Source organism: Coffea arabica, chromosome 2e, assembly GCF_036785885.1.
Source record: "Coffea arabica cultivar ET-39 chromosome 2e, Coffea Arabica ET-39 HiFi, whole genome shotgun sequence".
NCBI classification, from domain to species: Eukaryota; Viridiplantae; Streptophyta; class Magnoliopsida; order Gentianales; family Rubiaceae; genus Coffea; species Coffea arabica.
The window spans coordinates 22321717-22336920 of NC_092313.1; the positions used below are offsets into that span (position 1 = coordinate 22321717).

The window sequence follows — 15204 nt, forward strand, 5'->3', positions numbered from 1 at the left end:
AGAGGGAAGTCTGGTTAGAGCATAGGACCTAAGCTTTTTGTATTCTTCCGAGTTGGAGGGGACCAGGGTAAGATACTTGGCGGGAATGATTTGGTCAGTGTCTATGTTGTCGCCGACAACGTAGCAGATGCCATGAAAAGTGGAAGCGGTGACGGTGGGAGGAGGAGTGGTGGAGGCGTTGGGGGGAGTGATGGCGGAAAGGGGCTTGTGTTGGAAATGGGGAAGAGCAGAATGGGAAATGAGGGGTTTAGTGGAGGGATAGTTTGGCGAAATTGAGGCGAATTTGAGGGAGGATGGTGGGGAGAGAGAGGTGGTGGCAGTTGTTGAGGTGGTGGGAAATTTGGCGGTGGCGGTTGGGTTTGATGGGATGATTGAAGCTGAAGCCACCATTTTGTGAAACGTGTTAGAGTCGTATTTTAGTGGGTGTTGTGCGTGTTTTTGTGCTCTCTGAAAGAAGTGCGTCACCTTGGGCGTTTCTTGTACGGGCTCTAGCCTCTGAGGGCTTCTTTCTTCTGCCCGAATCAAGGGCAGCGCTGCCCTTTGTTACTGGTATTCCTACTTGTGATTCTCATTTGCATTTATTCTATCAATTGGTTGGCTGAAGATTAAGAAGATTTAGATGATAAAACACAAACATGGGATGCATTCAGATTTTTTAGTGAGAACTTTTCAAAAATTCTTCCAAGATTCGAAAGAAAGCCACAAGGTCACCACCCCTCTTCTATGAGAGCTGAGCAAGAAATTTTTGCCCAAGAAATTTTTTTGTTTTCATTTTGGGTTTTGGGTGGGTATTTCTCATAAGACTTTTGTTTCGGTTAATTTTGGTAAAGGCTCCAGAATGGAAGTTCCGAAAATACCCCTTTTGGGTTGCTCGATTGGGACGCTGATGGAAATTATGCGGTGGCTCCGCCGCTAAGCTCCTTGATTGGAACCGAAATATAAGTTTAGGGATTAAATTGGCTATAAATAATGTATAGGGACTAAATCGACAGAAAAAAAAGTTTAGGGACTAAATTGGCGATTTTCCCAAAAATAAAAAAAAGGAATGACGATGCTTCTCGTCTTCTTCTAAAGCAACACTACAATTAAAGAGTGATAATCTCTTAGCTGACGTGTAACGACAGAGTCCGTGGATCAAATCCGAACCGCGAACACTCAAAATATCCAGTTCACTATGGCGGGAAATCCCACGCATCTTCCGAGTCCTCCTCCTAGGGTTTCTCTTTCTTCAACTCAACGATGTCGTCCGCCAGAGACGAACTCTCCCAATTCGACATCTCTAACGAGGTACTTCTAATTTTTGTGCCTGACAGAAATAATAAACCTTTGTTTGATGCTGTATTGTTGTTTCTCCGATTTTTTCATCCAAAAAAAAAATACAGGAAAAAGATAAGCTGGTTGGCGAAGTAATTCGATGCATTCTATTCAAAACGACACAAAATAATGGGTGTCCAATAAAGAGGGAAGAGCTGACCCAAATTGTTACCAAAAAAAGTTACAGGCAGAAGAATTTACCTGCTTTTGTGATTAATGAAGCTAAATCTAAGCTTTCTAGCATTTTCGGGTACGAGCTGCGCGAGCTTCAACGGTCGCGCCCTTCTTCTGCCACCCAAAAGACCCGTGTCGGTTCTTCACAGCAATGTGAGAAACCCTGCTTGCATTATTTTATCATTATTTTGCATATTTTGAAATTTGTTTGGTTAAATTCTTGACTTTTTAGCGGTTGTAGTTTTCTAAAATTTGTTTTGTTGATATTTTTGGTGATTTAGTTGGGAAATTGAATATTCTTATTGTTTTTAATTGAATGTCGGTTCTCGAATGCTGTTTTTTGAGTCTGACTCAAAGTCAAATCAAATGCTACTAATGTTTGTTACGGCCGGAAGGGTGATTAACAATTAGCATATGGCTACCATTGCTTGAAACTTACGAGATTTTTTGACTAGGATCTGAGATTATTGCACTGATTAATTAGGAGTTGGATCTTCTTCGGTTCAACCACTGATCTTAATTAGGATCCACAATAAAAAAATATATAAATGAAAGAATGATTAAGCCGTTGGGCTGCTATTCTTTCTTGTTGCTGGCAGTTCTATGCACGGAAATATCTGTGTGAATATATATTTTTTTAGGTGCACTATACTGTATCGATCTATACGTATTGATTTTTTATGTTTCTATTAGTAACTCCTTCATGGGCGGTGTTCATGGGTTTCAGTTGTTATCTTGTGATTTTAGTGCTAACAAGCATGAAGTGTTATCTTGCCTTATTTTTCTGATTATAAGTTCCATGGTTTACAGCTGGGGCTGATGCGAAATCGTATGTAATTATAAGCCAGCTACCAGCAGATGTTTACAAGAAGTACGTGGAGAATGACGAGACATCCCATGTAACTGGTTTTACTTTTGTTGTCCTCGGTATTATCCACCTTGCTGGAGGCAAGATCACAGAAGGTATGCCTTTTTATCATCTATGTTTACCACATGCTGCTAGCAGTTCTTTGTTAAGCACACTGCCTTAATATGGACAGAACTTGGGGGCTGTACAATTGTTTCCTTTAATCTTGATAAGTTGGTGAACATTGCATCTTTCAGCAGTTATCGCATGTCATGAATTCAGCTGGCCTAGTTTCCAGGCTGCTTCATGGTATAAATGCCAAAAAGTACAGAATTATGGAATATTTCGGAACATAAACCTATTGTTCCCCACCTTGACTACTTTCATGTATGAGCTTGTGTGCATGCACAGGCTCTTTTTTTTTTTTTGGTTTTGTCTGTCTTGTCCATATAGTGCTTTGTAGTTAATATAACTTGATTGATGTTGAAGATAATCTTTGGCATCATTTGAGACGATTGGGATTGGGTGAGAATGAAGATAAACTGGCATTGGAAGCACTTGTCCAGCAGAGGTTAGGATTAGAATGTATAATGTGCTTCTCATACCTAATGCATTTTGTGGCCGTTCTGACAAGTGGCACGGCTATCTGGGTAATCCATGTTTCCGTCTTGCTTCTATTTTTTGTAGATATTTACAGAAAGACAAAGTTAGTGGCCCTGAAGGTTATACTTTGTTCTATGAGTTTGCAGAGAGAGCTTTAGATGAAGCAGTCAATCGTAGAATAAAGGAATATGTAATGGAGGTAATCTGATGTTTCTTTCATTCAAGTTTCTGATGCAACTTTGTTGTTTTGCTTTCACTCAACATTTTACCCCCATAAAGTTCTAACTAAACTGCTCCCTCCATTTCTTTTCTCTCCAAAATTTCCTTTTTGGTAATTTACTTCACTTGGGAATTGAGATATCACTCTTTAGAGTTCACTTCGACACTGCTTTGAGATTTTATTTGGAAAAAAAAAAGGTATCACTGTAGGTTGGGCTCTTGAGATTCTTCCCTAAGGTTAGTTCTATCCCAGTCTTGCATTACTGAACCAAACTGTATTTTGTGATGTCAGATTGTGCAAAAAGATGCCTCCCCAAGGGATGCTGATTAGTAGCTGATAGGAGATTGTGGTAAGTCAGAATATATGTTTTGATCATGGGAAAAGATGGTTGGATGCTTATTTTGATGATGGAGTGTTTAAGTGCTTCTACAGAGAAGACGATTATGGCATCTGATATCTCAGTATTTACTCTAAGAGTTTAAGAAGTTGAAGTGTTCAAGATACATCTGAATTGTTTTTTGGGTTGTCCATTCTTAGAATTTTGTGACGTGCAGTCAGGTAGTTTGCTGAATTTTAGCTCCTCAATTGTAGATAGACGCTAACTGTTGTTTCTGACAATGAGTAACTTCAACATGCAGCAGTTGGGCTTGTGGATCTTAGTCATCTATGAGATCGTTTATGGCATTATTTACCTTTTTTTGAATGTTAAATGCACCATAAGTAAAAACTTGTGACATTCCATAGCTGAACTTGAAAATAAACAAATGTTCCTTTGGCCAATATCAAATAGATACTACAAATTGCAACGACAGAATTAAACTACCTTTTTAATTTAATGAAGAACAGATGATGGAACCAAAATCTGAGCTACAGTTTGGGAATTCAATTACAAGTTCAACAAATTTCTGAGCTACAGTTTGGGAATTCAATTACAAGTTCAACAAATTCTCGTACGAAGAAACTAGTAATACAGTCACATTATCATCTCAAGATCCCCTTACGACCAGTGCGACGCTTAACGAGAGTGCAACTTTATCGGCCCCGGATATCCATGCAAATTCCAAGATTCCTCCATAAGAATCCAACTAGGTACGAAGAAGCGTCATAACTCTACATGAAATAATTTCTCGACACAAAATGATAATATAACAGGCCCTGCCAGATCCCCAAGTGCACAGCCTACAAAAATATTTTCATTTTGGCATGAGAAATTACAAGCATGGGAAAGATAAATAACCACAAAAAACAATCAAAATGCTGATTTCAGAAGTTCCATCAAAGTGCTTACCAATCCATTGACCCGTTGTAGGCCTGATAATAATTGCTCCTAGTCCTGCCCCGATGGAAGCAAAAATGAGCGAGGCACCACACCTAAGAGTAGCAATATAAATCTTTCTTCCAAGAAGCTGAAGTTCTGCTGCTCTATCAATTTCATCAGTTTCTTCTTTGGAACCGCATATACGCAAAAAGAAGCGGTACACATCTATGCCAACTTGGACCAGCCATGATGCTAGAACTGCAAGGAAATGTCCTGCTTCCACAGAAGATCAAGTATTATGGACTTAACTTTAAGCTATGCCAGTAATGAAGCCTGCAACTAGAACTTTGAGAATTGGAGGTTTAACCTCTAAAAGTAGTTCTGCCAACAGAATAGATGTATGTTAAAGTAGGCATTCCCCTTTGAGCCTTCCGTGCAGCTGACTTGGGGGTATCTGCAAAAGCAAATCAAGGCAATCAGACCAATTCAAAAAAACTACTTCTGGCAAGTGTAATGCACTGAAGTACCTTTTAGAAGTTTCCACGCCAAACGCTGTGAAACATAATGTACAGCAAGTCTTTCCAGTACGCGCCTCGTAGTTACAACAGTGGTCTGGGTCCATAACCAAAAAAGGGGGAAAAATTAATGCATGAAGACAAAAGAACTGTTAGATTCTAAAATAGCTTGCATATTAATCATGCTTGTGAGTAGTCAATAGAAATTGCATAAATGATCAGCCTCCTCAAATAGCAATTGTACAGAAGGAAATAGGAAATTCCTTTTATATCAGAAAATCTAATGCAGCTCACAATAAAAAGCGAAATGGGAACTTCCAGCAAAAAAAAAAACCATTTCAGTTATCAACTAGAATTACCACTTTCCAGCTGTTTCCAGACATCAAATTTAGTGAATTAGGATTTTATGATCAAGGTTAACAGAAGAAAAAGATCAATGCTATATTAAACTTTTAGAAAAAATCTAGAAGAAAATGATGAGAGCCTAATTTTAAAAAATTTAGTTACGTCCAGCATTCTGATGCTTATAGTTGACCTAAAATTGTTTAAAACTGATATAAGGATACTTAAGGAATTCTAATTAACTCACTTCGCGTACAATCTGCTTCACAGATTTCTTAAAAGGAACAACCAAATTTACACGTTCTTCGTGAGTATCCTGCAGAAAGTCATCATCATCGTCGTCCATATTTGCATGTGGCTCCAACAGAGGCAAATAAAATAATAGAAAAGACCTCAGTGACGTCAAAGCAAGAGTCTTCCAATGAAATGCTGAGAACAAAGGTTTTAGCTCAATTATATACTCTTTGGTGCTGTAATCTACAGAGTCCTCCTCTTCAAAAACATTCTCAGACACACTCCGTATGCGAGATATGTAATCTCCATTTATTGCTGCACCAGCATCACAGTAAGCAACTTGAGGAACACCTTTACTGCATCATAACCACCACATGTTCAGAATTCTGGCTATAACTGTAAGTCAACGCACAAGCAAGAAGAACTCTAATAGAAGAGAAAAAGTGAGCAGTCAAACGACCCCTCGACATCCTCAATGACCATCCACCCTCCCACCCTTTCCGTTCCCTTTTGCCCCAACTGAAAACGTAGAAAATGAGAAACCCTTTGTTTCAGGTGGAATTCGGATATGGACAAGAAGAGGAACCTAAGGAGGTCATATAATGCTTATGTTATCATGTAGAACACAAAGTTTCACATTATATTTGTACACATTTGGATCAAGAATGATCTGTATCATAGTCCAATAAGCACTAACCGGAGCCAATTATGAAGTCTCAGCCACAAGGAAGCATGGCAAGAATATGAAAAGATGATAGTTATACACATTATACAACAAGGGAAAAGCCATCAGCTGATTGTTGTAGTTTTAGACCCCCCATCATGTCTCATCAACAGCCTAGTGAGCAGACTGAACTCACGCAGCCCCATATTCTTTAATGCACTTCCAAGCCATAGGACTTCATATCCACATAATACCAAAATTTAACATCTGCATCCCATGTAAAATTTCACAAAAAGGATTAGTAAAACAGTGGCCTCACATATTTACTCCCCATGTATTCCCTGAATTAGAAGCTATAGAAAGTTTCAACCTTTTCCAGTGTTTCACCATAATATCAAACTTCACATACAGCCAGAGCTCCACGAAACATTGAACTTCTTCATAGATAACAAACACAACAATTTTAAACAAATCTAGTTGATCATAGAGGCAGCCCAATTTGGGCCCTTTCTGCAATTTTCAACGTAGAAGTAAACGTCTTATTCACCTAGAAGTTCGATGAAAAATCAAACTTGTTAATGAATTTCAATGATAAAGTTCAAATCCATCTTGAATCTAGCTTTAAATTTTATCCCGACCCAAAAAAAAAAAACCCCCAAAAAAAAAGAAAAAGAAAATCTACGAACAGAAAAATGTCACTAAATAAAGGGGTTACCCAAAAAATGCCCAAGTGGCAAAAGGAGCCGTGGCAGCTGCAGAAGTGGCGGCAGCAGAGGCAGCAACTTTAGCTGAGAAGAGCCCATAAGAATGGACTGTCCGGCCAGTTAAACTTGGGTTTTTCCTGAGAAGATCCATTACTATAGCTATCCCCGCCATTGTTTCTCAGGGTCTTTTCCTTTTTTTTTTTTTGTTTTAAAAAATCAAGCAACAAAACTGAATCCTTATTGAGTATCGAATCACAAAACCAATAACCTAAATCAAAGCCTCCCACCGCTCTGTAACTTTGGCTCCGAAAAAATATTGCTAAGATTGTTCAGGAATCAGAGTACAAGGTTTAACAAACAAGAAACAAAGCTGAAGATTATTTCAGATGGAGTACGAGGATTCCAGCTATTTGAGTAGCTCATATAATTGAGAAGATGTTGGTATAAAGGTCTTGGGGCATGGCTTTTCCGTTACTAGTTGGGATTTGGAAGAGGAAGGAGACAGAAGCGGTAGGCGAAGTACTCTTCAGCTTTACACCATCCTTCCTTACTACTCACTACTAAGTCAAAAAGCAGTGCCAGCGTGACAGCCGCTGTGACACAGAGAAAGCGAGAGTCACAAATCCAACGGAAAACTCGATTTTTCTTTTTTCTTTTTTTTTTTAAAGCAAATATTTGCTAGGTCTACTTGTGAGCATAGCAATTAATAGAGATGTGCCAATAATCTAATCCCAATTGCACGCCCATTAATGGCACACCTAATTGGTGTGTAATTGTAAGAAAATTTTAATTATTTGTAAAAATAATTTAGGAAGATTAAAAGTTTACTTTTTTCTTTCTTTGGAAAAAAAAGGAAATAGTACAAGGATTACGTTTTAGAGGTAATGGATTTGTGCCACCACATGCTAGTTTTAGTCAGTTGCCATAACCAATTAACCAATTCACTATAGGCAATTAATGCCTGTTAGTTAGTGTAGCTTCAAAAAAAAAAAAAAAAACTTGAAAAATTAACTATAGGCAATTAAGAGCTCTTGTTCCGGTGCTTTTGTTAGAAAAATATTTTTACATGATGACAGTACTTTTACTGTGTGGTCTTTTTTATTAGAAAAGAAAATACTTTTACATAATAAAAGCACCATTAAAGGTACCATTCCATTTAATCTCCTATCGAAACACACTAAGCTAAGCCTATGATGAAGAAAAATATGATCTTGTAGACAAGAAACCTAATAATAGCTCAGATTACAAGAACCAAAGTACATTCTTTTATGTTCAAGAAATGTATTTGAGGCATATGGATGGCTTCAACTATCTACGAAGGGCAAAATGTTTCATGCTTGCCTCCTCCATCATTTACAATTCTAAATTTTCGGAATCAAGGTTAATCATAAGATATAAACACCTAGGTTTAGGCAAAATGAAACTCGCCTCACCATCCAGGATCTACAGCCAACAGCCTCGCCAAAAATTGCTTGCTTCTCCTCAAAAAATGCGCCCAGGGCTAAGGAAAAGGCAAGTTCATAAGTACATTCTGCCAAGAATTATAGAAAAGCTTCTCTCAGCTTTGTTGGAAGCTCCAGATCAGGCTCAAGAGCAGTAACGGGTGAAAAGTACTCGTCTACCATGTCTGCAGTCACTAGCTCCAAGCTTGGCGGGTTCCACTGTGCATCGCGAAATATCAAGTGTAAACTGAAGGAATATTGTACCAACAGCCATTTATGATTGAACTAGAATTGAATGGCAAAACTTAAGATAGAGCTTCGCTATAGCCTATAAGAATCATCACTGCTCATATCAAGACAGATTTCTTTAAGCAACAGCGAACATCAGTGGATTTACCTTTGGCATAGAATCTTTATCCACTAATCGTGCTCGAACTCCCTGATATAGAGAGACAAAACGACCCACAATTGAGGAAGCAATCAAATTTGGTGCCAATAAAACTGCAATCAAGATATACTTTATACCTCACAAAAGTCACTGGTAATCTTTCCAGAGATCCCTTGTAGGGACATTCTGTACTCACGAATTAGGCACTGATCAAGAGTTTGAAATCTACCTTCTCGTATCTGGACAAGACGCATTTGTAAATAGTTAATGGATATTGACATTTGGTCTGCGCAAGCTGTATTGTGAACTAAAATATCAACAGGACTTACGGATCTCAAGGAAACTTTCAAGCTCAATGGTGAGGTATCTTTGAGTTTCTTCAATGTTGCAGTAGACCACATATCTTTTGTTCTACTAGCCTCACTTTCCTACGAAAATTTTAGCATTATGAACTGTCAGTTTTTGACAATGAAATTATTTTACATAATGAAAAACCTAAAACTAACTACATTATGCACTGGTCGATATTTTACTGCCCAACCATTATCACACAACTTAAAAATGTATCACTTTTGCCTGATTCTTGATAGATCAAACAGGTAGACCCTACTTGTTCATGTTCTAGAAATGTCATTGCATGCACAAACACCATGACTTCTTTTACTAAATCTAGCACATACATAAACTTCCAAGCAGAAAGAATAATGATTTGTTTCTCCATTTCTTTCAGCTGGATCTAAGTTAGCTTAGATGAAACACATCAAAAAACTATATAATTGTTAAGGAATTTTCAGCTTTGACATGTCCTACCTATTCAAGATATCATCTACTAGACAAATTAATGGGACACAAGACTTCCAATAAGAAAGAAAAAGGATATAAAAAAGCTTTTTACTTACCAAAGCATCAACAATTTCCTCAACTGTGTCATGGCTGAAGCATTTATCAAGTGTTTCAATCCTAATAAAAATAGCAAAGGAAGGATCAGCTATGTTCACTACACAAATAACGAAGAGAAGACAATAGTTCTAAAAGCAAGAAACATGCAAGAAATCGCATAGTTCAATAGTAACATGACAAAGGGAAGTAAAATGTCAGCTGAGGGTTGCAGGCACCAAAGAAATGTTAGGTAACTGAAACTTCACAAAGCATAACTCTTGCAGGTTCCATTACCAAGTCTCGCTTTTACCTCATTCATAATAGCACGTATACAGGATATCAAACTTTCATCTCTCTCACTTTGACCCAAGGAAGGAAATTTCAAAAGTTATAGGTTTATAAAAATAGAAAGCGTTCCCTGTTTAAATTAGAGTTACATGAGATAGATGAGTGTATTCATCAGCTACTGCCCAAGTTAGTATGTCTTTTGATGTCATTCTGATAACGAGGAATACGGTATCATGGTGATTGGCTTGAGAACGAGATGACTGTTAATAGAATAAATTGAGATTACATAGACATTCTCCCAAAATCCTTCTATAGGCAAATGATTACCAGTGAACCACACTTGTTGGATCTGGGTGGACAAGGTCTCCAAAGTTTTGCAGAGAACCTTCGATGACAGACGGATCATCAGTAGCCAAGCTTCCAAGTTGTTCCTCAATTAAAGGAAGCTTCTATACCATTGCAAAGAAGAAAAAGTGAAAATTTGTTTTGAAGACAGAAAAAAACACAGAAATACAAACTTAAGTTCAAAGGTATTAACAGCAGCTAGTGAATAGTGTGTAGCAAGCCCACAGGATAGCATTTCCACTCCATTGAGTTTGTCTCCAGTGAGGGCCAAGTACTCTCCTGCTAACAGCGATACCATTAGATCCTTCTAATCAGTTGACTGCCCAGTCAATCAACCTAGTACAAAAATAGTAATTTTGCAGTAGGCAAAGTTCTGATCAGATAGGGAGCAAAGATTTCAGCAGTGAACAATCTCAACTCTATGCTTCCTAATCATTTTTTGACACTCTTTTGCCCCAGAGTCCAGAGGTCATCAAGATATAAAAGTGAGCTACTCTTCTGCAATTCTTATTAACTTCTAGTTTTTCGATACCACCATGATTCAGATGTATAACTGGCAAAAACTAATCTTCCTAGAACAACAACAGGTCAATAAGTATTACAGACATATATTCAAGAGTGGAACGACATTCAAATTGAATTGATTTTGTAGCTAGACAAATGCAAAAGTACATTATTATGGTTATAGCAGATGGGTGAATAAGAATAGTTGTGGTTACCAAGAGATCAAAGCACCAACTGCCTTACTGGGAAGATTTAATTCTTTTTCATGTGAAAGCTTTGTTCGGTGTAATTCCTATAGACTTAAAATACCAGGCTTAAAACCTTGAAAGAGAAAAGGAGAAGAAAAGAAAGAAACTTATGCTAGTATAACTAAAGAGTGATTCTTCACTTAAGTTGGCATCAAACTTGGCCCTTATATTAAATAAAAATGGACAGGACACTTGGCAAAATTTTTGATGGATGCTACTTGAGATAAAGCTGGTAACATATGAAGTCAGAAGATAACCAAGTACAAATTTGAAAAATGAACAAAACAGCAACAAAATTCTTATATGGAAATATGAAACCAATTGGTGATGTCCGCTAGACATAAATAACGGCTCAAAACACAATTTGATGACTGTCAATACATACCTAAATAACCAGGCAGATGTGAGAGGTAAAAAGATGCTCCAGCATCCGGGTGGAAACCAATTAATGTTTCAGGTGTAGCAAAAACCTAGAGATATTAGAACAAAGATTCAGCTTCATTGATATTTAAGATGAATATTCACATAGCCTACAAAAGAAATATTCACAATAAGCAAATAGAAAATAACTTATTTGATATAAAACCAGACGCAACATCAATATACTTTTTTGAAGGTCAATGCAAACTTTCTGTGTTCCTTCAATACCCTATTTACATCCAACCGAGTACTCAGTTAACATGCTGATCTTCTCCAACTATTTTCTTACCCAACATGCATAGTGTCAGATTCTTGACTAACCACTAAAACATATGACAAATAACGAACATTCCTTGTCATTGTCTCCATAGTAAATTCAAATGTTCCTTAATGCAATCTTTGTACCTATTTAAAAATTTTATGTTTTCACCACATTGACACATATGTGAATGAGGTGTGCACCTTACACAATTCCAGATTATTATTTTTTCTGTTTTAATCCAAACACTAGTTAGTGAGAACACTAACGTTGGATGGTTGACCTAGGAATTGTATGCACTACTTAACAGACTTCTGCAAGAAGGAAAGTGAAGAAGTTAAAAAGTCTGCTTGTTTCCTACAGTTTTATCAGTTGCGACTCGGAATGTTCCAGGAATTGAGACTCCAGCTCCACCACCCATAGTAATTCCATGTAATAGTGCAACCTGCATCAACATCAATGCATGCTACAGTTTAATAAAACAATAGTAAATCAGCTCCTCAAAATGCCACCTCACTGATTATATGTGCCACTCGATTATAACAAACATGATGAGACAAGAGAGAAATAAGGATGATAATGGTGACAGTTAACACAGACATATTTACTCTGACGATCAAACAATAAGCAACACATGAGTTACGGAGGCCAGAAAAATTACAACGAGAATCAATTTCAGATCTTTTCCTTCTCTTTGGGATCGAACAGGATCAAAAGTACAATGTGAAATCTTCTGTTTTTTCTCTTCTTCTATCCCTATCCCATAGGTAGCTGGGAAATTGATTCTGCGCGTGTTGGTGTGTGTATCTGTGTGTGTCTGGCGAACATCACATGCACAAACATGCTGGAGAGCTTTTTATTCTGTACGTGGTGGAAGATTTAACTAATTTGTTGGAAGTTTTGGGCCACTTTTAAACATAGCAATCTAGTAAAAATGACCACTTGTATAGTCAAATAACTACGAGTAACAAAATTTAACCATTTGAGTATAATTATGTTACAAGAATCTTATTTCTACTTAGCTTGGAGGCTTCTTTAGACCTCTTGGACTTTATGAAGTTCAGTTGCTCAATTTCCTCTATCTTCCATTCTCTCTATTAATCAAGAAAGGAGCTATTGAAGATAAAGATACTTCTCTAATTTTGACTATTTTCAGTACAAGCCCTTTTTGGGACTTTGGACACAAGAAGGAAATTGAATCATACAACAGTATCATATTTGAAAGCCGTATGTAGCCCTAAAGAGCATGTTCAACATGACGACTACTATATTTGTGCTTGACCTAGAAATTAGAAGAAAATGATACTTACATGTGGTTTCAAGTATGTACCGAGCATATAAATGAAATTGTATGTTGTCCAAAAGAATTCTTTACCCTGTTCAATATTCCCTGAATAAATTGAACAAGAACTTGATTAATCATTAATCCAAAGACGGCAAAGAACAAAACTGAAGTAAAGAGGTTATTGTCAAGAAAATAAGCAAAAGAGCTGGCACTCAACAGCAGGACAAAAATTCACATGCTGCATCACTTTTGTGAATGACAGAGAAACAACTAAAGCATAAATAGTGCAGAAGTGTTGAAAAAGTTAAATTTTAGAAGCAAAGTTCCGTCAAATTCCCATTAAAAGCCTCATAATCTCATTCCTAAGTCATCCTGAATCTTGAATTTAATTACTCTCAACTTATTCAACAATCCATGACCTTTTGTAAATAGAATAAAGGCTTCTTTTCACAATTATTTCGTTTTTTCCAAAAGGCAGTAATATGAGAATTAACAATATTAATATTAACAACATTTTGCTTTTCAGGTCTATGATCTTTCATCAATATATATATATATATATATATATATATATCCACCAAGAAACCAGAAGAAGGTTAAAACTTGCCATGTACAACAGTTCAAATTAGTTGGAGTAAGGCTGGAGTCAGTCCACTAATATCTTCAAGTGAGATTGATACATAAGAAAAAGAACACTAGAAAGTTTCTAAGAATTTAAATTCAGAAGTGTTGATGCCCGAGCAATTGATCATGTTAGGTTGTTAACTACAGAATCAAGTCACTAGAGCTTGAAACACTATTAACTTCATTTGGTCGTTCGATACAAATGGCAATGTTGAGAAAAAAAAAACATGGTTGAATTTCTTAAATTTGGTGTCAGCACAACACTCCCAATCCCTGAATAAATTTCTTTTTCTTCTTTCTGGATTAGTTCAATTAATGTCATAAACACTTGAAGCAAGTAAAAATATATGGTTTCGTACCTTGGCGTATCACATTATAAAGAGCTACAATATCACCACCAGCACAAAATGCCCTGCCTCTGCCCTTCAACAGTTCCAAAACTATGATTGGCTTACTTCGCATAAAGTGCAGAAAACGCAGAATTGATAAGAAGCAAACACTCACAATAGTTAGCAAGGAAAAGAGATACCTTCAATTGCACAATCCCGATATCAGGATCATCCTCCCAACTTGAGTACAGCTTTTGTAACCTAGCCCCCTTAAATTCCATAACAACATCAAGCAATTACTAACAACAAAAAATGGTCCAGAAGAACTTGGAGAAAACTACAGCCCACATGACTAAATTTATCAATAAAAACAAGAAAAAGGAGGAATCTTGATAAATGGGACACGCACAATTGAAGTGTTAAGGGCATTAAGCACAGAGGGTCTATTGAGAATTGCAGTTCTGGAAGCGCCATTTCCCTCCACCAACACCTGAAAACACAAAGTCGTCGAGAAGTCTTCGTCAAAGTGTTGATTATGTAAAACAAATACAGCCAAAAAGATTAGAAGAGTGAAAACTTACAAAGTTTTCCTGATCATCGGTGAGGGGACTGTTGGACAGAGAAGAAAGGCATCGTTTTAGCCTGGAGATAAAGCCACCATTATTATTTGCTGTATAACGGCTTAAAACAGATGAGGCAGATTTCACTCGTTGCATCTCTATGTACAGCTCCAATCTGATAAATGTATCCTAGGGATTGGATTCTTGATGCTATTCTTTCCGCCCTTTCTCGGGTTGCTGTAGAGGAAGTCTGAGCTCAGGCTCGGTGTCGGTCAGTAACCGAAAAGATTCATCCTTCAAGTAATTCGGGGCTTTTCTGTGATTTAGAGAATTTCTGTGGCAAGTTCTTACTGCTGCGCAAGTTCTGGGGCTAAACATCAAGTATAGTAGCATTTACTACAATTTTTAGCGTGGTTAATTTCCGCATAATACAACCTTAACCGTAACTAAAATCGTTAAAAAATTTTGTAGAAGAAAAACTAGGCAATCTAAACAGACCCAAACGTTTGGAGTCACAAACCTTATAACGAGGGAAGGGAAGATGGGAGAATTTGATGGTCAAATTAAGGAATTAAGCACCTGATCAATATCTCAAGTAGCTAATTTATGTTTTGGGCAAATGCGCAGTTTGATATTTCATAACTTAATTTTACCTTTTGGATTTTTGACAATTTGTCAAGTAATGATTGTTTTTCCTTTGTTTTGGAAGAATCAGTCTAAAACATTTATTTCTTATATTTCAACATCATCTAACCATT

The 15204-nt window shown here is 37.0% G+C and overlaps 3 protein-coding genes across 5 annotated transcripts; 1 reads left to right on the forward strand and 2 right to left on the reverse strand.

The window, feature by feature from the left end:
* Positions 1-1074: 1074 nt before the first annotated feature.
* LOC140036892 (uncharacterized) lies at positions 1075-3817 on the forward strand. Its single transcript, XM_072079981.1, has 6 exons — positions 1075-1287; positions 1383-1641; positions 2299-2451; positions 2825-2906; positions 3023-3137; positions 3450-3817. Exons 1-6 carry the CDS (start codon positions 1240-1242, stop codon positions 3486-3488), a joined length of 696 nt encoding a protein of 231 aa, XP_071936082.1. The 5' UTR covers positions 1075-1239; the 3' UTR covers positions 3489-3817.
* Positions 3818-3969: 152 nt separating this feature from the next.
* Positions 3970-7509, reverse strand: LOC140036891 (uncharacterized). Of its 3 annotated transcripts, XM_072079980.1 has the most exons (8): positions 6887-7011; positions 6542-6608; positions 6205-6438; positions 5521-5863; positions 4944-5028; positions 4784-4870; positions 4447-4689; positions 3970-4337 (listed from the first exon to the last, which is right to left on the reverse strand). In XM_072079980.1, the coding sequence occupies exons 3-8, from the start codon at positions 6273-6275 to the stop codon at positions 4261-4263; spliced, it is 906 nt and encodes a 301-aa protein (XP_071936081.1). In that variant the 5' UTR covers positions 6276-6438; positions 6542-6608; positions 6887-7011; the 3' UTR covers positions 3970-4260. The 3 variants fall into 3 exon arrangements, with proteins under 3 accessions (XP_071936081.1, XP_071936080.1, XP_071936079.1); XM_072079979.1 differs by lacking the exon at positions 6542-6608 and having other exon boundaries at positions 6887-7025; XM_072079978.1 differs by lacking the exons at positions 6205-6438; positions 6542-6608 and having other exon boundaries at positions 6887-7509.
* A 577-nt stretch (positions 7510-8086) lies between these two features.
* On the reverse strand, positions 8087-14833 carry LOC113731759 (3-hydroxyisobutyryl-CoA hydrolase-like protein 1, mitochondrial). The gene is made up of 14 exons (XM_072079977.1): positions 14468-14833; positions 14296-14376; positions 14087-14155; positions 13917-13980; positions 12959-13038; positions 12010-12093; positions 11355-11439; positions 10411-10496; positions 10200-10321; positions 9605-9665; positions 9035-9133; positions 8843-8944; positions 8715-8756; positions 8087-8536 (listed from the first exon to the last, which is right to left on the reverse strand). The coding sequence occupies exons 1-14, from the start codon at positions 14600-14602 to the stop codon at positions 8417-8419; spliced, it is 1230 nt and encodes a 409-aa protein (XP_071936078.1). The 5' UTR covers positions 14603-14833; the 3' UTR covers positions 8087-8416.
* Between the last annotated feature and the right edge of the window lie 371 nt (positions 14834-15204).

Bases quoted from the DNA above. Each gene is read 5' to 3' on its own strand.
- LOC140036891 (XM_072079978.1), bottom strand. From the start codon at position 7,047: ATGGCGGGGATAGCTATAGTAATGGATCTTCTCAGGAAAAACCCAAGT. The intron at 5,864-6,886 runs GTAACCCCTTTA...GTTATGATGCAG, and splicing joins GCCACTTGGGCATTTTTTGG to TAAAGGTGTTCCTCAAGTTG. The intron at 5,029-5,520 runs GTGAGTTAATTA...TTATGGACCCAG, and splicing joins TGAAGCAGATTGTACGCGAA to ACCACTGTTGTAACTACGAG.
- LOC140036892 (XM_072079981.1), top strand. From the start codon at position 1,240: ATGTCGTCCGCCAGAGACGAACTCTCCCAATTCGACATCTCTAACGAG. The intron at 2,907-3,022 runs GTTAGGATTAGA...TATTTTTTGTAG, and splicing joins GAAGCACTTGTCCAGCAGAG to ATATTTACAGAAAGACAAAG. The intron at 3,138-3,449 runs GTAATCTGATGT...TTGTGATGTCAG, and splicing joins TAAAGGAATATGTAATGGAG to ATTGTGCAAAAAGATGCCTC.
- LOC113731759 (XM_072079977.1), bottom strand. From the start codon at position 14,602: ATGCAACGAGTGAAATCTGCCTCATCTGTTTTAAGCCGTTATACAGCA. The intron at 13,039-13,916 runs GTACGAAACCAT...CAATTTATTCAG, and splicing joins TTATAATGTGATACGCCAAG to GGAATATTGAACAGGGTAAA. The intron at 12,094-12,958 runs GTAAGTATCATT...ATGTTGATGCAG, and splicing joins GTACATACTTGAAACCACAT to GTTGCACTATTACATGGAAT.